The sequence below is a fragment of the Felis catus genome, chromosome B1, assembly GCF_018350175.1.
Source record: "Felis catus isolate Fca126 chromosome B1, F.catus_Fca126_mat1.0, whole genome shotgun sequence".
Classification (NCBI taxonomy): Eukaryota; Metazoa; Chordata; class Mammalia; order Carnivora; family Felidae; genus Felis; species Felis catus.
Window position 1 is genome coordinate 27,071,409 of NC_058371.1, and position 22,756 is coordinate 27,094,164.

The window sequence follows — 22,756 nt, forward strand, 5'->3', positions numbered from 1 at the left end:
AGCCAGCATGTTCTGGTGAGTTTCCTGTGCAAGCAGCGAGCCACTAAAAGGCTTGCACGGTATTACAACTCTTCTGAGGAGAGGAAGCGTTAGGAAATTCAGCAGTAAAGCAGCAGCAACAAGCAGCCACAGTGGTAGTAAAGATAGGGAGGTTCCCGGTTAGCGTATTTCCCAGCGTGAGGCAGTGAGCACACAGCTTCCCATTCCACTGCCTGAAGGAGGCAAACCAAAACTGGCTTCTCGCAAGATTTTTCTAGTTGCATGTTTATGATGCTAAGTCATGTGATAATACTGTACCACAAGTTGCCAACTTTGCTTTACTCTAGAGAGGATCCTCTGCTGCAGTGCTTTTTTCCCACCTTTCTGTGTCTTTCTTTCTTCTTTTTTTTTCTTGAAAGAGAAAAAACCGTGCAATGTATGTTTATGCCTACACCATGCCGAGGCGACACTTACCAGTAAATAATCTCTGTATCCCTGAGGTAAGATACTGTTTCTGCTTTCCCTGCACAGTGCTGCTGCAGCACGGAGCCGATCCAAACATTCGGAACACTGATGGGAAATCAGCCCTGGACCTGGCCGACTCTTCAGCGAAAGCTGTCCTCACAGGTAAGGAAACAAGAGAGCTACCACGTTGTTTTATCTACGGGACCCCTAGCTTGACTTTACATAAAACCTTTCTGCGCTGAATTTTATTTTCCTGCTGGTTAAGCTCAACAAATATGCGTGCCATTATCTCTACTTTATTATTGATTTGCTATATTAACTGTCTCATTAATTTCTATGCTGTCATAAGCATAAGCAGTAAGATTGTTTATTCTGCTTGGAATTTCTGAGAATTACAGCATTAAATGATAGCATAAAGTATTCACTCATGTGTTAGTCCTTTTTTATGGATTCGAGCATAATTTCCCTGAACCTCCTCTTCTCCGTCGATTTCTTTTGAAGACCTTCACCACTGAGCAAGCAAGGGCATTTGTATTACTTATAAAAGTAGTTTTGATTGGAAAGACAACCTGCTGCCTTATTACTCAGATCAATAGTTAAATAAAATATGATGCTGCTCCTTCCTTGCCGTTCTGTTTATATTTTTATCCTGTCTTCTCACTTTGCCCACGATAGCTAAGTACTTTGTAGATGAGGCAATGTATTGCCTTTTTCTTTCAGATAATGAACATTTGGGGCTTACATATTGGTTTTATTAAGGCAAATGTCAAGAGCCAGCAAAGAGGAGATGCTGGCATAGAAAGGCTGTCTCATAACAATATAGAGAATAATGCTATAAGTGAGAGGATACGGAGCAACTGTTCTCATTGATCTTCGTTCTCAGAATACTGCATTGGATCTATTTTTGTTTTTATTCTTAGCGTCTGAGTTCTGCTGCCTTTGCCTTCTTTTACTTAACTGACCTTTGTAATTTGGAGCCTCTTTGTCACTGCAGTGCTAACAGTATTGTTTTAGGTTGTGTGAAAGTAAATGACTTTTACCTTCCTTTTAAATTTGCCCGTGTTTGAAGAAAATAAATCTTATGTTCACTTTTAAGTTTAGAGTACATGCTGCGCATTTTTAACAGAGCCTGAGGTGCATGGAAAATGTTTATACGTAGAAGCTTTGAAAATGTGTGGAATTTTGCTCAATTACTCCACATACACAACTTCTCACTATTGCTAAAATTGAGATAAATCTCTGCTCAATCCGAGTGATAAGACTTTTCACCATTAATTAAGTGATTCGAATTGGTGAAGTCATTTGGTTGCCGAATCAAGATAACATATACTAGAGAAATAAAGCTATTTTAAACCAGTGTAGATAAGAGGAACTTTAAGTATAATTATATAATTTTAACTAATGCAATGAAAAGATACAGCCTCAGGTCTCCTTCCATCCCCTCTTTTCACAAAGCACTAGGGCCGTAGTAGTAGCAGCCTTGGAGTGGGCTGTGACCGGAGGAGAAACAGCGTCCATTGGAATCGAGGTGTGTTCCAAACGCGGACCAAGACTGTCTCTGTGGCTGAGTGTCCTCCTTCTGACCTTTCCTTCTCTTCAACCCTCAATGCCTTTCTTGTCCATCTGTGAGATTCATTTAATGCAACCGTGTTTTTAAATCCACTTCCAAGTTTTTCCAAAGACAAAGTTGAAATACAAATTATTAACAGCACGAAGCTATGTCCTAACTTGAAATGAATTTCTGGGGGGATGATATTGGCTGCTGTTCGTTTGCAGAAGAGCTTTGGCATAATAACTCATGGAGACTAGATTCCTGGAAGACAGATGCCGTATCTGTTAAGCTTGATTTGAAAACCCTCTTGGGCTGTACTTTGCTTAGATAGGGAGATACTAATTCTCCTTGGTCCTAATACTGAATTCATTAATTGTTCTTTTCATGAATAGTTACCCTTCTGGAAATGATGTACCACTTTTTAGGTTTAAAAGGTAAACATTCTAGTGGTGGTAGTTAATTTTGTGGAAAATATAAGCTAGTGATATTTACACGTTCATGTTATATAATCTTAGTGAATTAACACTTTAGGGAAATGGATTCCAAAATGTTTTTCTACCCATACAGGTTTCCTTCCAAGCAGTCCTTTTGAATGGAATTATAGAGGCAATAGTATTTCCAAAGCTAAATTAAAACAAGAAAGCACTGATAAAAAGAATCTTTTGAAAGGAATGCCTTAATTTAGAGTTATTAGGGATTACTTTGGGTGATGTGTCATTCTTTGTTTTTATGCCAGGTGGGGTTTTAGTACTGGTACTTAGCTTAAGAGTAAACTTCCTGTTCTTGGTATTTTTCCTCTTTGGGAATTTTGTTGCTGAAGACGGTTTTCTAACATCTTTTATGTTACTACTTATGCATTAGGCAAAACTGTATACAGATGTCTATGTATATTCCTTAAAGGAAGTTAGCAAAGTGAATATCTCTTTTTATAGAATATTTTAAATATTCTACATTGAAGAAATGACTAATATCCTCGTCTGCATAAAGAATGCATGGATTTTTATGAAGCCATAGAAAACAACAGCATACCTTTAGAATAACTAATTGGAGAGACTCATCAAACTCCTATAGCGCTAAGTGAATGATACCCAAAGAAGAAATCTTGAGGGGTTTTTTTGGTGGTGGTGGTGGTGTTGGTTTTTGTTAGCCACTCTGAAGTTCTGGGCAGTTAACCTAAGATCTTGGAGGTGGTTGTTTGTTTTTATTTTCAGGAAATAAGCATATAAAAAGCCTAAAACAGCCTATGTAAATTTTATTCAAGAGGAGTGTGGGTGTGCCTTTACTTTGGCCTTTTCTTCCCTTCCCTCCCCCTCCCCCCCCCCCCCCCCCCCCAGTTAAAAGAAATACATTCCTTGTGGAAATTAAGGAAAGTAGAAAAAGTACAAGAAAAAAAAATCATTCTTAATTCTACCACCTAGAGAGACCATTTTGGTCTATTTTATTTGTAACCTTTTTCTGAGCACACATATCCCACACTCTTCTTTCTCTTTAATCAAATCAATCTTATACATTGCGTGCTGCTTAATAGTACTTTTTTAAAAAATGGAATTACATGGATACTCCCAGAATGCATTAAGTTTTCTTCTGCAACATGAATTTATAATGACTTTATAATATCCTTCTATGGATATATTTAATTTTTGAGCTAAATCCCCTTTTTAGGTAGATTGTTTTCATTCTTTATTCTTACTTGTAAATGTAGTCATTTTATCAATTCCATTGGAAATGTGCTTCTTTATCATGTTCAGCCTTAGCATCCACAAACATGTTCTCTCTCTCCATTCCTGACTGAAGTATGTGGGGATTTGGAGAACGAGGAGCTTCCCTCTTAAGGGTCTGCACTGCATGTGGTGTTATATGGGGAGAGCCACATTTAAATTAAAGTTGGTTGACACGGGAAATGTTCCTTACAGAGGGCAAGGATGTAGGGGTGTTTGCTAATCCTGTAAAGGAGGTTTTGTAGGGCACAGTGGGAAGTTGAGTCAGGAGAAGCTGTAACAGCAGATTGAAGCTGAGAGTTTGGGAAAGGATACCCAACCAAAGGATTGTTTATCATTGGCAGAACCAAAGATGAGTTTGGATGGCCACAAGGATGCCCAGTTAATTGGTCCCAGCGGTTTTCTAGCAGGGGTAAGGAAGTAGAGAAGAAGGGTGCGTTTGCACCAAGGTGTCTCAAGCATAAGCTTTAACTTGGATTCATTTCACTTCTGAGGAAATCCCAATTGGTGATTGATGGGCTGGCTGGCTCCCAGTCTTTCCAGAAGGACTCAGCCTTGGCTCAGGCTAGAGGCAACGTTGAGGGGTCTGGCATGTGCTTGCTGAGTGTGGCATGTTCCTCAACAAAATATATCTGGAGTCCTACTTCTTTTTTTTTTCTACTCCATTGCTCCCTACTGCTTTTTAGAAGAAACCAAAATCTTCTTCAGCATGATTGGTGAGGACTTTAGGGAACTGGACCCTACCCAGATAGGTTTGCTCAAGCCAAAATTTAAGATTCCTTTCTTTTTCTCATACTTTGCATCCACACTGTCAGTAACTCAGGTCTACAGTACTTTCAAATCTCCAACCCAGCCATGTCCTACCAGCTTCACCGCTTCAGCCTTAGTACACGCCTTGACCGTCTTTCGTTTGTGACGGCAGTGACCTTGTAACGAGTCACTGCCTCAACTAACTTTTCACTCAGTTTTCACTGTAGCTGGAGTGGTCTTTCTAAAGCATAGATCAGCCCTATGATTAGAAAATCCCTTAATATATTCTTATTACCCTTAACTAAAGCCCAAACTCTTTGGCCATAGCATACCACGATGGGCCCCTGCCTTGCTTATCTCTCATCTGTCTTCCACTGTGTTCTGCCTTGATCTCTTTGCTTCAACCACAGCTGGATGCTTGCTGTTCTCCAACAGACAGACGAAGGCCTTGTCTGTGTCTGGACCAGCACATGCTAATTACTGAACCTGGAACACTGCCCCAGAACTTCATGTGGTTCAAGTCAAATCTCCACTTAAGTGCTTACTCCTCAGAGATGTCTTTTTGTCCTCAGTCCCGTTAGCTTTCTTTATTTTCTTCAAGGATTTATTGATATCTGAAATGGCATTTTTTTTTCTTGTTTATTTGCCCCAATACAATGAAAGCTCTACAAGGATTTGGACTGTTGTGTGTCTTGCTCACTTCGTTGTGCCCAGGACTTAACATAAATACATGAAATGATTAAATAAACAAATTCTTCAAGCGTCTGATTACTGGTGACTGAGGGCAGCATATCTTCCAGGTCCTACAAATACTCATTAACCATTAATTACTTGATATCTCGTGCCGTATTGTAATAGTCTTATTAAATTTTGCACTTCCCACGGGGCGCCTGGGTGGCGCAGTCGGTTAAGCGTCCGACTTCAGCCAGGTCACGATCTCGCGGTCCAGGAGTTCGAGCCCCACGTCGGGCTCTGGGCTGATGGCTCAGAGCCTGGAGCCTGCTTCCGATTCTGTGTCTCCCTCTCTCTCTGCCCCTCCCCCGTTCATGCTCTGTCTCTCTCTGTCCCAAAAATAAATAAACGTTAAAAAAAAAAAAATTAAAAAAAAAAAAATTTTGCACTTCCCAAAAATGGTTTTGGATTGCTTATAGTCATGTACATACTCTTTTAAGAGTACATTTAAAATAATTTTTAAATTGGTGTGACGGGTGACGTGTGTACTGACCCTTTCATCAACAGATTTCTCGAGTAGCTCCTTTGATCGAGAACATGCCAGTTCTGGAAAGATCAAAGTGCCTGCAGCTGTCACATCAAACTTCTAGATGTGAAACCAGGGCCTAATTTTTACTGTTTTTTTTTGTGGTTTTCTGTTGTTTTGGTCTTTTGTTGTTGTTGTTGTTGTTGTGTTTTGGCATGGCTCCGTTACTGTGCTGTTTTGCACACTAATACTACGAGGTGGCATATTACGTATCAGGTGTAATACCTTTTTAATAACCTACGTGATTGAGGACTGATTTCCTAGACCCTTACTTTGAACTTTAGGAATTATTTTTATCAGTTAATAAGAAGCCTAATAGTATATGCCGCCCCCCCCCCCCGAAAAGAAACCATAAGAGGAAATAGCTTACTTTTAAAGAATAGCTGTATGTTTATCTGCCTCATTTTTATTAGGGAAAATTATTGTTATGTTAAGATGAATTCCTGGTCTTTAAAAAAAATTCCCTTTAGTTTAAGAGTAAGAAAGTTAAAATGGGTTATTGCTGAAATAAATCAGTGTGAACACTCCTTTTAAAGATATGTTGAAAATGTTAATCCCTTAACCACATAATTCTTAAGAAAATTTTATTAATGCTTTGATCTGTCTATAATTTTGGACATGAGTAGGAAAGTGTAAGATTTTGTTCCTAAAAGTGATTGAAACACCTTTTTTTGAAACTTTAAATGTATGAAAGTAATTTAGGAGAGGATTATAGAGTCTAGTACCTTTCTAAAAAGCCCTTAGCTGACATAGGTCATATTGATTTAAATTTTAAAATATTGCATCTTAAATAAACAAGTCAAAACCTTACTGAATCTAGTTATAATGATGATGATGATGATGATGATGATGGTGATAATAATAGACAACTCCTGAGTGCTTCTGTCAGCCAAGCACTATTCTAAGGGCATTGAACACTGGGAAACAGATACAATTGTACCCATCTTTACAGATATCAGAATGGTTAGGTCAGGTTTATGAGTTCACACAGTTATAAAGGGAAATTACTGGGATTTGAACTCAAGCAGTTTGGCTTCTGAAGAATCAGTGCTCTTATGCAGAATCAGATTTTTTTACCTACTTGTTCATTTAGAAGGATGTGGTATAAACATATTTGAAAAATTGGACTAACTCATGAATTCAGGGCTTAAATCCAAGGTATTAACATGTTTCTCTGCTTTCTTAAAGATTAGTGCTTTCAAAAAAGAAAATTCACCTGATTGATATTACCTGCAAGACTCATCATCATATTGTTATAAAATGAATTAATTGGGTAATTTAAGTTATTAATCTAACTTGATAAATGCTATTTTTAAGTCTTTGCTATCTAGCCAGTAGGTTTGAATAACATTCAGTGGACACATTAAAAAAACACAATATTTTGAAAGTATAAGGGACGATGTAATTTCAAAATGTTTGAGCTGTTCATAAATAAGAGCCACCTCAAATAATGTATGTAATGTAAGCCTTTCATGAGTTACAGGCAGTTATGTATGTTTAGGATTAAGAGGGAATAGAAACTATGTTTCTGTTTAGATAACCCAGCCCTCCAGTATTTCAAACTCTTCCCATCTACCTTTGGATGTAATTAAACCTAGCAAGCCTACATCATTAAAACCAGCATGATCTTTCAATGCACCAAAAATGACATCTTTGTGAAGCATAATAACTTGTTAGTGTATACCTTGAGAGCACCTGTCATTTTCCCCAGTGAACTGTAACTGTAACTGGTGTGTAACTGTAACTTTCACACAGCATCTTCATTGCATTTTGGATTACAGCTTCAACTACAACCAATTTATGGCTACTTTTATTTTTTTTAAGTTTATTTATTTATTTACTTTTTCTTTTTGAGAGAGAGAGAGCAAGGGAGGGGCAGAGAGAGAGGGAGAGAGAGAGAATCCCAAGCAGGCTCCACACCAGCAGTGCTGAGCACGATGTGGGGCTCAAACTCACGAACCATGAGATCATGACCTGAGCCAAAACCAAGAGTCAGATGCTCAACCGACTGAGCCATCCAGGTGCCCCAAATTACAGCTATTTTAAATGGTTCTTTTAAAATTTCTTACAATAAAGTAATTGCTATTAACATTTACTTTCTCAAAATAGCACGTGACATTAGAATGCATTAATGCTTTGGTATTGTAAGGGTTAATAGCTCTATTTTTTTTTTTTGAAGTTTTTATGACACTTTTATTTTGACATAATTGTACATTTTCATGCAATCATTAAGAAGTAATACAGAGGCCCCCTGTACCTAGTGTCTTATTTTCCCCTAGGGGTAACCTCTTACAAAAACTGTAGTATGGTATCATAATCAGGATATTGACATTGATATAGTCAGATGCAGAACATTTCCATCTTAGCAGATGTTTTTCTGTAGTTTTCCTGTTTATAATATGTTTATCTGTTTTGGTATTGGGGTAATGCTGGCTTCATAGAATGAGTTAGGAAATGTTGAGTCCTTTTATTTTCTGGAAGAGATTATTTCTTTTGGTCGAATTGACCAGTGAAACCACTTGGGCCTAGGGCTTTCTTGTTTGGAAGATTATTATTGATTCAGTTTCTTTAATAGATACAGAGCTAACCAGGTTATATATTTCCCCTTGTGTAAATTTCAGTAGTTTATGTCTTTCAAGGAATTGCTCAATGTCACCTAAGTTGTCAAATTTTTGTGTGTAGAATCGTTTATAGTCTTCTCTCATTGGGCTTTTGGTGTTTGCAGGATCTGTAATGTTCTTTCCTGTTTCATTTTTGATAACTGGTAACCCATTGATTATTTAGAAGTATGTTGTTTAGATGCTAAATATTTGGAGACTTTTCTGTTACCTCGCTGATATTACTTTAGAAACTAGAGTTTGATTCCATTGTGGTTGGGCAATACTCCTTATTTTTTCTTTCTTTCTTTCTTTCTTTTTTTTTTTTTTCTTTTTAAAGTTTTTGTTTTATATCCCAGGATGTGGCCTATTTTGGTATGTTCCATGGGCACAGGGTAAGACTGTGTTTCGGCATTTATTGGATGGAGTATTCTATAAACGTTTGTTAGGTCCTGTTAGTTGATGGTGTTGAGTTTTTCTGTATCCTTGCTGATTTTCTTCACAGAACTTCCACGGATAGATAGCACAGGGCAAGAGGTGGGAGAGGGCAGCCTCATTACCATTGGATTGTAGTGCAAGTGTGTGGCACTCGTGGTCTCCACTAACATTGTGGTGAGGAGGGGCTAATTATCACCTAGCAGATATGAAAGTCCTGGCTCCCAGTGAGGTTGTAAATCTAGGCTCATCACTAGGCCTTTGCTTCATGAGTGTGGGTGGAACTATAATTCTTCTCTTTTGTTTTGTTTTTGTTTTTGTTTTGAGCTTTGTTTTTGTTTCTGTTTTTTTGTCATATTTGGCTGGAATAGGCTGGTGATTGTCTAAAGGTTTTCTGTCTTGCTAGGCTGTCCCTTTACTGCTCCTTTGTCTAGAGGGAGCAGGCTTTCTCTTGTCCGCACCCATTGGCATTTCTAGATTGCCAGCTTCTTCAGCTTTTAAGTCTGTGTGTATGGAGCAAAAAGAACTTGAAAACTCACCAACATGCCGTTCCTTGGGAATTGAGATCCCTAACCAGGCTGCCTTTTCTGTCCACCTTTGGGAGTCTTCATCTTTTTATCTTACATATAAGGTCCAGGTTTTTTAGGTGTACTTAGCAAGAATAAGGAAAAGCACACATCTCCATTTTCATAGAAGGAGGAGTGTCGAAAGTCTTTTTAATTAGTCATTACTATATGGAATGAGTCATGACTCAGAGTCCTTACTCTGAGGATGTATGCAGACAGTGAAGCTGCATAAACAGTAGGGATTTTTGTTGGATATCTATTTTTCTAAATCTACCCACAGATCAAAAACCTAGATTTAAGTAGCTTTGTGTTATGAGGGGTAGTAGTGGACTCTCAGTACTGTTCACATAATATTGCAAAGAATACCATTGCTTAATGAATGCTTTTGCTTTTTTAACTGAATAAAAAGCACAGTTATGATTTTAGTTTTATAATTGAAATAATTGTGACTGTAAGAAAAAGTTATCAGTAGCCTGCTACTTTTCAGTTGGTAACTGGTAGAAAAGCTTATAGCCTCCTCTTTTGGGATCTTCTTTCTGTGCTGTTCACTAATTTCATTGACTCTGGCACAGCCCTAAGGTGGGAGGAGGCCAGCAGCCAGTGTTTTCCTAGTTTGTCTCATCCAGAGGAATTACATCTTGAAACTTTAAAAAGTCACTAGACCTGTGGCGTGAAGTTTTTATTATTAAACAAAACAAGGTGTCACTGAGTGGTGGAATAAAGGGAATATTCGGTAATTATTTAGGATCAAGGTTCCATAATTAAAGTAACCAGCTTAGTGTTAGTGAATTTCCTGTCGGAATTTCTGCAGAGTACCGTCTTTTCCTACTGTGCCCCAGCTTTGCTACACAGGGTGTCAGTGTCCCTGTCTTATATTACTCATTCATAAGGCTGGGGAAACCGGAGCAGGGTATGATGCAAAAGATATAAGTTGACCTAGAACAAAAACCTTCTTTGGACAGATACCTGCTGTTATGCCCGGTATTTTCCAAGCAGAACTGTCCTTCCACCTGCCTGCGTTCAATACCCTCCAACATGCTGTTTGAGCAGATGTCAGTGAGGGACTTGTGCTGGCTGCTAGGCAGAGGCTAAATAGATGTGTGTACCCATTTGCTTAGGGAGTAGGTTAGGGGAGCCTTGGAGCGGGAGGCTTGTTGATGACCATAGAGGCACCGCGCTCTTTTCAACCGTTTTTATGCCAGACAGAGGAAGAGGTGTCACTAGCAGCAGGTTTGTGGCTACAATGTAAGACTGCAGCAGCGGCTCTACAGCCCAGTTATATGAATTTTGGAATCGAGAATATCTGCATTAGTTCCTAATTCTGCCACTTACTAGTTGTAAACTTGGGGAAGTTACTTTGCCTTTCTAAGCCTCAGTTTCCTACATTTTCTCATTGAGAGAGTGGAGGTGATGATACCTACCTCTGGGGTTGTGTATGGAGTAAATTTATTTGAAAACACTTGATACAAGGAAAACACTAAATTGTATTTTATTAATAATGAGCATGTTTATTGCTTTGACTTTAAATATTACCAGCTCAGCTCTTCTGGGGCTTGTCCGATCATTTGCATTGTTCTTTATTTTATTCTTTAGGTTAGATTAGTTAGTTATCCTTAGATCAACTACATTGACATCACTTGGAACTTGTTAGAAGTGCGTATCTTCAGGCTTCATCCTAGAATTACTGAATGAGAAATTTGGGGGGTGGGGCCCAGCAGTCTGTGTTCGACCATAAGCCCGTCAGGTGATTTTGGTACAAGCTCTAGTTTGAGAACTTTAGGTTATCTACTGGTTCTTTAGTAAAGGGAGGGGAAGGGAAGTCTGAATCACCAAGTTTGTTCTTTGCTAATACTTTTGATGAGAGTCATAAAAATGTGTTGACTCTGAGATGTTTAGAAATTATCTGTGATTTTAACTGATCCATGATACCTGGGAAAATTGGAGGTCAGTATTCTTAAATATAAAATGGTAAATTTATAGTTAAAAACATAATACATCTTGGATATCATCAAGGAGACGTGGAAACGTAACAAAACAAAACAGTATTTTACTCATAGACAACAATGACTCCTTAGTGGTAGTCTTTGTACCTCTGAAAGTATAAAATTTCCTAGACTGAACAACCACAGTAATAGAACAAACAGGATCGGAAGCAGAGGGGATTTGTCATTCTGTAGGATGGGAATAAGCGATGAACAAAATCATCAAAATTTTGTCCTTATGAACCTTACATGCTTATGAGGGAAGTATGTTAGGGTGAGACATTAAGAATATGTAATGAGTCTTTTGAGTTTCCTAAGATGTAGATGGAAGAGAGATTGATCAAAAACTTCACTCTACCTACCAGAAAATAAACTTGTAGGTTTATATAGAGTGTACTGGAAGTAGAAATTGATTCAGAGAGTGTTTGAACAAATACAGGAGAAAGCCATAAATAAAAATATATAGTTAAGGTCGGGAGCACCAATGAAGCCTTTTCACAGCTTAGGAATTTGCTTTAGCAGTATATTATTAAGACCAGATGAGCCAGAGCTATGCATCAGTATGATTAGGAGGGTAGGGGAGGATTCTTTTCGTCTAAAATTTGTTGACACTGCCCTGCCCCGTCCCCATCCCCAGGTCTTCACACGTCTAATTTGGATCGATGAAGAAAAGGGGGAAGAGTGTGTTCTATTTGGTATAACAGGAAATGTTGCCTATCAGGAGGCCTCAAGTCTAAGTTTGGAGGAAAGATGAGACCCAGTAAAAGTCTTAGATTTGTTCTCCATGGAGCTCTTTTTAGTTTCTAAGCAGGGGATTTGCTTGGAGAGTGTTCTAGTTCAAGAATATGAATTAGACATACACACATTAGGTGTGTTAATATAGGGAAAGATAAGAAGTAAGGAAACTGTTTTGGAGAAAAGAATAATTGAGGCTTGAGGTGATGATGGTGAGGGCAGGGATTACTAGACTGGAATGAAGAGAAAGGGATGAGTTCAAGATATGTGAAAAGAATGGATTTGATAGAACTACAGAGTGTGTGTGTGTGTGTGTGTGTGTGTGTGTGTGTGTGTATTTAACTTTTAAATTTATTTAGGATAAATGGGCTAGCTCATTATTCAGATATTTGGGAGCCAAAATAATATGCTTAGAAAGCGCTTTATATTTGGGAACAAGAGATGCCGGTTGTCTGCCCCTTATTAAAGTTTTGTGGCCTTTGGGTAAGTAATTTTGTTTCTGTTTCTTCTTCTGTAAATAGAAGTGAGAATGGCAGATGATGATCTTTTCTTTAAAATTAATCGATTTCTGTTTGTTGTAATTATATGATGAGCCATTAATCACAAGGGCATCAGAAAGACATAAACACAACTTACCTGTAACACTACTGTATTCTGGCATATCTACATTTTGTTCTACATAATTGGATAGTAAATTGATTCTAGATCATTTTTTTTGTATTTAGAATATCTTGGTGGGGCGCCTGGGTGGCTCAGTAGGTTAAGCATCCGACTTCAGTTCAGGTCATAATCACTGTTTGTGAGTTCGAGTCCCGCGTCGGGCTCTGTGCTGACAGCTCAGAGCCTGGAGCCTGTTTCAGATTCTGTGTGTGTGTCTCTCTCTCTGTCTGCCCCTCCCCTGCTCACACTCTGTCTCTCTCAAAAATAAATAAAACATTAGAAAAATTAAAAAAAAAAAAGAATATCTTGGTGCGTTCCTTTTTAGGCTACTTTGAAGCAGATTTGGCTGAAAAGCAAAGGGTTCTAGTGGGAATTAAGATACTATGTCCTTACAGTAGGTTGGGTCCCAAAGTTCCTTGGAAACTAACCTCTAAAAACAGAGAGAGAAGATTGTACGCTATTTTATGCTTGTCGATTTTTGTCCTCAAAAATGTCGTGTGTGTGTGTGTGTGTGTGTGTGTGTGTTTCTAATCATTTTCAGCCTTTTCCCAAGGATAAAAGAAAACAATTATATTAACAGGTATTACTGGAATGAGTGACAAAAAAAGGCAAACAGTCATATGCCAGCCCTTTTATGGCCTCGAAATCCCTAAATAACAGTTGTTTCACTTACTTTTTCGGGTCATATTATTTAGAGAAATTGAAGTATTATTTCACTAACATCATCATGTTATTTCATCTTCCACATGGGTGACCACTTAACACCCTGCCATTTCAGTTTCCTGACTGCTTATGTGTACCTACTTTTCCATCCTACCTTAGCTGCTCATACTGTGGTCAGACTCTTCATCTTGTCTTGTAATAACTGTCGTACATCCAAAATCTTCATTTTGTATCGGGACTTACGGCTTTTGTCCTTCTCTCTCTCCAACTCTATTATTTTGTGCATTCTTGAATTTCATCAGGCCCTCTAATCAATAGACTCTACCATTTTTTTTCAATATATTACCCCCTTTGTCTTTACCATCTTATTATCCAGCTTAGATTTTATTGCCCACCATTGTCTTCCCCTGCTCACGAACACTGTTAACTATTCACCAGCTCTCTAGCCAGTGTACTCCCTTGGCAATACTGTAGTATTTATTTATTAAGCCCGGCTATCTGCGTATTTTATTCCTCCACTTGAGAAATGAATGGGGCTGGAAAAGAAGAGAGAGTTGGAAAACTCCAAACAAACAAACAAACAAAACAAACCTGGAGAGAGAGTTGTTTAATTTCACTTTAGTATCATAACCATAAATCTCACATCGGCTTTTATTCTTGTTTCAGCCCTTTCTCTCCTTGAATCTTTAGCACCTATCCTCTATTTCTTTTTCTCAGCTAATTTATTTTCCGTATTTCATTGAAAAAATAGATCCCATCAAGCAGGAACTTGTTGCTGTGGCCATTTCCGCCAGCCTGGTTACATCTGTACTCGCCTACTCTGCCTTCTGTTACGGTGAGAGAAGCATCCTGCTTCTATCTTCTACTTTGGCTCTGGATTTCATCCCGTCTCACCTGCTCCAGGACCTTCTGCAGTTTTGCTCTCCCTGTTGGCTTATAACCATTTGTGTACACATGGATTCTACTAGCTCCCATCTTTAAAAAATACAATAAAAACAAAAATTTTCCTCTTGATCCCTACATCACTCTCGAGGACCCCATTTTTGTGCCTCCCCCTGGAGCACAGGAAGTTACCCATGGTTGCTCTTTACTTTCTTCTTATTCTGAACTAAACTCACCTGGTCTAATTTTTGCCCCTAACCATTGTGATAAAATATTTTCTTTTTTCTCCCAGGTTTATCAGTAAATTCTGTTTTGTATATGTAGTGGTCACTTCCCTGTGCGGCCTCTTAGCAGCATTCAACATAATTTCGAACAACTACCTGTTTTGAAACAGTCTTCCGATGGCTTCTAGGTTACCGTACCCTCTTGCTCTACCCTCCCACCCCCATTTCACTGATTCTTTCTCCTTTGGTCCACATCTAAATACTGGAATGGCTCAGAAGCAGTTTTAGGATTCTCGTTTCCTTTCTGACTTTGTAGGTGACCTCCTCTAGTCCATTCACTTTAAATAAATAGTATCTATATGGCCTCTCAAACCCTGTATGCCACCAATTCATGACTGTAGTGCTGACATACTCTACTTGACACTTCCAACTTCATTGTAGACATCTCAAACTTACCATGGCCAGCACAGAATTCCTTATCTCCCTATCTGATGCCATTGCCAAGTCCATCAAGCTTGAACCCCATTCTTTCAGATTCTTAAGAAATGGCATCAAAATCTACTTCAGGCCAGACTTGATTCTTCTCTTGTCCTCATACCTTGTATTCAGTTCATCACCGAATTCTGTTGGTTTCACTTCCAAAATTGATTCCAGATTTATTTCTCTCAGTCTTTCCTACCACCATCAAAATTCTAATTTGGACCAGGGCTAAGAAAAGTGTGATCTATAGGCTGGTTCGGATGAGCTGTTTGTGTCTGGCTTGTGATGAGATAAGGGAGTGGCACCAGAATATAAATCAACTAGTTAGTTTAGCCAACTTTTTTTTATTTTCAAATATTTATTTTTGAGAGACAGAGAGAGCATGAGCCGGGAAGGGGCAGAGAGAGACAGGGGGGACAGAGGATCTGAAGCAGGCTCTGTGCTGACAGCAGCGAGCCCAATGCAGGATTAGAACTCAAGAATGGTGAGATCATAACCAGAGCCAAAGTTGGACACTCAACCAACTGAGCCACCCAGGTGCCCCCCCCACCCACCCACCCTTTTTAATAGCAAGACTTCTTTGATGAAAACACGTTGCAATGATTTGCCTTCTGATGCAAGCTCCTGATCTTTTGCTGGCTAGCTCCTTTGATGAGTGCTGGTTTAGACCACCCCTGACACCCTCCTGTCAATGTTCCTTTAGACCATTGTCTGTATAGCAGCCAGTAAACTTTTTAAAATGTTAACTGGTTAATTTCATTCTTTTAAAAAAATTTTTGTTTAATGGTTATTCATTTTTGAGAGATGGAGAGAGACAGAGCATGAATGGAGGAGGGGCAGGGAGAGAGGGAGACACAGAATCCAAAGCAGGCTCCAGGCTCTGAGCTGTCAGCACAGAGCCTGAAAAGGGGCTCGAATCCACAAACCAGGAGATCATGACCTGAGCCAAAGTCGGACACTTAACCAACTGAGCCACCCAGGCGCCCCAGTTTCATTCATTTCTTTAAAAGGAATTCTACTCATAATAAAATTCAAACTCTTTATCTGTCCCCTACCTATTTATCCGACTGCATTGTGTAACCGTTTCTCTGTTGCTCCTTATAGTCCAGACATACCAACTGCATTTCTATTAACCATAGACTCCAAGTTGGTTTCTGACTTGATTTCTTTTTCTGCCTTCTATCCTCTCCTTGGTGTGCTGATTCCTTTACTGGAGTGTTCTGTTCCTCAGATCTTCTCTTAAGTACTTTCTCTCAATATTTAGGTCTCAACTCAAAAATCACTACCTCAAATAAGTTTGTCCTAACCCCTTAAATAAGCAAATGTCCAGTCCAGCTGCTGGTCCCCCTTTACATCACCTATCTGTCACTGTCTGAAATGACTTCATTTATTTACTATTTTGCTTATTTATTCCGTAGCTCCCAATCCCTGAATTCTAGTACTGACTTCTTGAGAAGTGAGATTTTCTCTTTGTTCATTGTTTACAGTGTCAGCATTCTCTAAATATTTGTTAAATGAATGATCATTCAGTTGATTGCTACTTCATAAACTAGAACTGTTTTATTATATGCCACTATAACATGGTAAAATCAAAACAGCATTCCAGAACTATAAAATGTACAAGAAATGATAACATCAGTCAGGCAAGCTGCCATTGACCATAAAATCCAGAAAAGGATCCTTGATAAGTTATTGAATCTAATGTTTATTTGTTTGTTAATCTGTGTTGATCTGTTGATCCCAGAATCTGCAAGGGCCATTTCCTGCTCATTTAAATAAACTATCAAACTTGCTCTTTAGTTAGAGTGCTTAAAAAATAGTCCTCATCATTAATGAAAAACAAAAACAAAAACACCTTTTGTATAAAAATTCATGCTCTCTATATACACCCTCAGATTGTTTTAATATTTCATAATTTCAGCACACATTCTTTACTGTTTCTGACGTAGAGCCTTCTTTTACTGTCTTATTTCTCTCCTTGATGAAACTGTGCATACATCCTCATGAGGTTTCTTAAATCTCCATACAGTTTGATCTTAACTTAAAAAAAATTTTTTTTTGATGTTTTATTTATTTTTGAGAGACAGAGACTGAGCGCTGGCAGGGGAGGGGCATAGAGAGAGGGAGACACAGAAATCCAAACAGGTTCCAGACTCTGAGCTGTCAGCACAGAACTGGACACAGGGCTTGAACTCATGAGCTGTGAGATCATGACCTGAGCTGAAGTCAGATGCGCAATCAACTGAGCCTTCCAGGTGCCCCAATTTGGTCTTAACTTTTAAAGAAAACAACTTCTGAGTCTATTGATTCTCAAGAGGCTATATCATAAGTTAGATATTCTTTTTTTAAGTTTATTTTTTGAGAGAGAGAGTGAAAGTATGCATATGTGTGTGTGAGCAGGGGAGGGGCAGAGTGAGAGAGTGAGAGCAAGAATCCCAAGCAGGCTCTGTACTGTCAGTGCAGAGCCCTATGCGGGGCTCGATCTCATGAACCTTGAGGTCATAACCTGAGCTGAAACCAAGATTTAGACGCTTAACTGACTGAGCCACCCAGGCACCCTAAGGTAGATATTCTTGCTAAGTTTAAAAACTTCATATCTATCATTGTGTTGATTTCAAACATTTCATTTTAACAGTCAGCTTGTTCATAGAGCTGACTGTTCATAAAGTGTTCCATAACACTGTTAACACCTAAAATTTTTACATAGCAGGGATCCTCTTGTGCTTCTGAAGAGTGTTAAAAGGGATCTTCCGGTGACAGGACTTTTCCTGACACCTGCCATGCCGTGACATTGCCACAGTCAAGAGCCATTTAGGGCATTTTAGGGTATACAAAAGATTGAAAGCCTTCCATGACTGAGAACAATCCTACTCCAGCATGATATGATTTTTGTGGGCATATTTTCATGTGTTTGCTCAGAGGTCATAAAATATACTGATGAGAAGGAAGCCATTGGTAATTATTTTATAAAATTAGGTTGTTATCTGTTGTCATGGAAGGAAATGTACTAAAAACTAACCCAATTTGGGGTTCTTCTCATTCAAATAAACAACCTTGCCTTTTTTTTTTTTTGTAGACTTAATTAGATATCACAATCAAAAGATAAGTCTGCTTCAAAATTTCTTATTCCATTCTACAAAATTTTTAATTTTGTATTTGTAAGCCCTTAATTTTCCCCTTTTTCTCTTTTTGGTTTTCATCTAACTTCTTCAGTTATAAAAGACTTTTCCAAAATAGCACAAATAAATCTAACATGTTTAGTTCATTTTTTTTTCAAGAAAAAGGTGGCAATTTTTAAGAAATTTTAACATTAATCTACCTATAGAAAGCAGGTATAATTATAAAATGGCAGCTGAAATGTCAATGGTGCATTCTTCAATGATTGACTCATTTATAAGTCTTATTATAAAAGGGGGGAAGATGAACATTGGGTTGTATGTTCAGAAGTAATCAGATTTTACATAAAAGTCTTTGAAAAAGCTTTGGGTGGATCATTAGTGGCAGTTTTAGGTATTATTATTTATATCTCTAGAGAACTTAATGATATTCATAGCTGATAGCTTGCCATTAGACCTTCAATAAGCAAAAAATGACACATTTCATATCCTAAAATACAGTGAAATTTTTATAGCTTAAACTTCTTAATACACATGCAACTGCCATTCTGCCTCAAAATTGCATTATCTGTTGGTAAGTAGTTGAGCTACTGAATTGTGTGACTCTTGTGTCGTTGTTAATGTCAATCTTCCCATCCACTCTTTCCCCAACATTTATATTTTAAAAATATTTCCGATTTAAAAGAATAGTAAAATGAATACTTTATATACTCTTCCCATAGATTCACCAATTGTTAACATTTTCCAGTTTATTTTATATCTTTTTCGATCTCAATATTTTTTCTTCTCTGAACTATTTTAGAGTTACTTATAGACATTGTGGAGCTTCACAGCTAAACACTTCAGCATGTATCTCCTGAGAGCCAGAACACAATTATACTTGGGAAATTAAGCATTAATACAATTCTGTCTCTAATATACAATCCCTCTTCCTACTGTTTTAGGAAAATATTTCTTGGCCTCTGACTTTTCTCATCAATACCAGGTAACTCTGTTTCTTTAGGTAGCTTTTGAGCCCTTTGAACTCTTACTTTTTTAATTTTAATTTTTTTAATGTTTATTTTTGAGAGGGAGAGAGAGAGAGAGAGAGAGAGAGACAGACAGACAGACAGACAGAGACTGACTGTGAGCGGGAGCGGGGGAGAGAGAGGGAGACAGAGAATCTGAAGCAGGCTCCAGGCTCTGAGCTGTCAGCACAGAGCCCAATGCAGGGCTTGAACTCATGAACTGTGAGATCATGACCTGAGCCGAAGTCAGACTCTCAACTGACTGAACCACTCATGCACTCCTGAACTCTTTCATGGACACATAGAGATTAGTAGATCTGTTCACTGAAACATTTGCCTTTTTTCTTTTACGTCTTTTACTTTTGGTTTAATGATGTTACTACTAGCCGTGTTCACGTTGTTCTTTACAGGGATATTTGGATGCAGGTGGTAATTACAGAACATGATGCATTACTATTTATATTAGGCTCTTAAGAAATGCATGGTAAAATTGTTTTAAAAATCAAATTAAGACTTTTTAATCTCTCTTCGAAAAATTTATTACTGATCTTCTCAAGGGAGTTTAATGCATTGGTGGTCCAGACTGGATTTTCTAAGAGTGTATAATTGTCAATAATAAAAAATATATAAGCAAAAGGTTATTCATTGTTTATAGTTGCAAAATATTGCAACCTTCCTAAATGCCCACCTATAGGAAAATGGTTGAACGATCAATGGTACATATTTCATAGACATTTCATGGCTATAAAATAACGAAATTCTTTATAAACCAAGGATGTAATTCCCTAAGGAGTATCATTTACTGGAACAAAATATGAAAGGCCACTTATAGTGTGCTATCCTTTGTGTAAAACGAGAAGTGGTATCTAGTCCCCAGTTACCTTGCCTGTCTGGCCTTCTTCACACCTTTATGTTGCCCCTCCCACCCACACTGTGTCAGAGTTATTCAGTGTGAACAATAGCATAATGGCAGCGCCGATGGTATGTCACTTTTGAGATGGATTGTGGAAGACTGTGGCTGCTGTCCTGGGCTTTTTTCTCATCCTCTTGGATCCCTTGCTTTGAGGAAGCAAGCTGCCATGTTGTGAGCTACCCTATAGAGAGGCTTGTGTGGGGAGGTCCTGAAACCTCTGGCCAACAGCTAGCGAGAAACTGAGGCCTGCCAGCTGCCAGAGAGAGCACTGTACTTGGTGGCAGAGTCTCCGTCCTACAGCTTAGCTGCAGCTCTGTTAGAGACGTTAAATCAGAATCATCCAGCTAACCATTCCCGGATTCCTGGCCCTCAGAAATTACAGGAAATATTTGTTCTTTTAAGCTGCCAAGTCTTGAGGTAATTTGTTAGGTAGAAATAGATTACCAGTACACAAGGGAACATTTTTAAAAAGATATATTTAACTGCTTGTTGTTGTTGTTGTTGTTGTTGTTGTTATTCAAAATGAAATACAAGAAGGCTAAACTTGAAAACATTGAAATTGGTTATCTACAAGGGTGTAGGGACTCCAGTGGGAAAGAAGGTAAGGCATTTTCTATAGTATACCTTTTTGATATAATTTTAATTTCTGGAAGCATGTTAATGTTTTACATATTCAGAAATAAAATCAGGGGTGCCTGGGTGGCTCATTTGGCTAAGTGTCTGATTCTTGATTTCAGCTCAGGTCTCGTGATCTCACAATTTGTGGGTTTGAGCTCTGCATCAGGCTCCACACTGTCAGTGCTTGGGATCCCCCCCTCCTCTCCCCCACCTCAAAATAAACAAATAAACTTACAAAAAATTAAATTAAATCAAGGGTGGGAGGGGATCCTAAAATTTGATTTGAAACAAATGAATGGACCATCTGCATTTCAAATAAAACCACACTGAGAGAAATGAAGAAAAACAACTGATCCAAGGAACTTTTGAACCCAGCACTTTGACTTTATACCTTCAGTCTAGAAGGGGAAGAAAGGACGATTTCAAACAAACCTTGAATTCTTTATATTAGGCTTTTTGCAGTGATAGGAGATAGTTATTCAGAAATGATTTTCTGTATATTGTGAGATTGAATAAATGTGTTGGGAGCCAAGACTCTTACTACGGCGCGAGAAACACAAATGTGGAAGACAAAGGAGAATCTTGTGGCATTCTATTGAAGGTGTAGGAATCAGGATCATGGGCGGGGGTGGGGATCTCCTAGGTCTGCTGCAGGAAAGGCCTACAGTGTGTTGCCCACAGCAATGGAGCACACCTAATTTCTGTATCTTGGTTGCTATATGCTATTCCCTTACATGTGATTAAAAGAGTTCTTTTGAAAAAAAAAAAAATGACTGGTTTCAAGGCTAGTACAGGATGGTGTAAGATGAACCAGAGCATCTTATTGTGCTAAAAAAGTAAAGAAGTGCTCGAAAAAATAATGGAGATCTGTCAAAAGGACACAGGAGACATCTTGAAGGGGCTCCCACTGACCAGCTCTGGGACAATTTAACCATCAAAATGAATAGTGAGAGTAATGGATTATAACCCATTAGATAAAATATTATCTAATATTTTATATTAGATAGTTATATTCATACGGTGATAATAAATGAGTGAATGAATGAATGGGAAGAGGTTCTTTCTTACTGTTAGAATGTCCATTGATAAATGTGGAGGGACTGTTGGAGTTGGAAAATCACCTTTTGCAACCATCATAGTGAAGACTGATTAGGACAAGAAACAATAGTGGGTGCTAAATCTTGAGGCCCAGATTTAATGAGCAGTAGGTATGCAACCGGTTCTCAGCATGTCTGCCCATGGATTGATTATTACTTAGGAAAACAGTAGCTATCCAGTGGAGACGTTGGACGTTACCTTCTTAAATTATTTAATTTAAATATTTATTTAATTATTTATTTAAATTAATTAAAGCAAAATTAATACAATCAGTGAGTCAGATAAACTTTCTGTGCTGGCAGATGTAATACTTGAGAAGGACGTCCTATCTCTTATGTTGTAGTCTAGCCAGGGATGCAGAACTAAATCTCATGAAAAGACATTAGACAAATAGAAATTTAGGCACATTCTATAAACTAATTCTCCTGTATTTTTCAAAAATGTCAATGTCTTGAAAGACAAAGACTGAAGCAATATTCCAAATTAAAAGAGATTAAGGAGACATGACCTCTGAATGCAAACTGCATGATCCTGGACTGGAAGGGGAAATGCTATAAAAGATATTATTGGAACAATAACAAATTAGAATGCTTACTCTCTGTTAGGTAAAAGTGTTGAACCAGTGTTTAATTTCCTGAATTTAATTACTTTGCAATGCTTACATAAGAAAATATCCTTGTGTTTTAGGAAACAGATGCTGAAGTAATAAAAGGCAAAGAGACACGATGTATTGCAACTTTCTGAAATGGCTCAGGAAACTTATTTGTTACTTATACAAACATACCCAGAGATTTGGAGGGTGTTGGGAAGGAACAGTATTTTTTTTTTTCTCTGCCCTTCAAGGCTCTCCAGCTAGATTATGAATGAAATTTATGTGAGACAGATTGATAGAAAAAAACCAAAGTTTTAATACATGTGCATGGAGGCCCACTCATGAAAGTGAGACCTAGAGAAATGACCAATGCAGGCAGTTTTTACACATTTAGATGGAGAGACTATAAATTTGTGGGGAATCGACAGGATCAAGAAGACAGGTGTTTGGGAGCTCTAATTAGTAG

The 22,756-nt window shown here is 38.1% G+C and overlaps 1 protein-coding gene across 2 annotated transcripts in view; it reads left to right on the forward strand.

The window, feature by feature from the left end:
- Positions 1 to 22,756, forward strand: part of TNKS (tankyrase) — a 214,348-nt gene that overhangs the window by 62,216 nt on the left and 129,376 nt on the right. For both annotated transcript variants that reach the window (XM_011281425.4, XM_023252430.2), the window contains exon 3: positions 511 to 606. In XM_011281425.4, the coding sequence (XP_011279727.2) occupies positions 511 to 606 (96 nt within the window). The remainder of the gene's footprint in view (positions 1 to 510; positions 607 to 22,756) is intronic.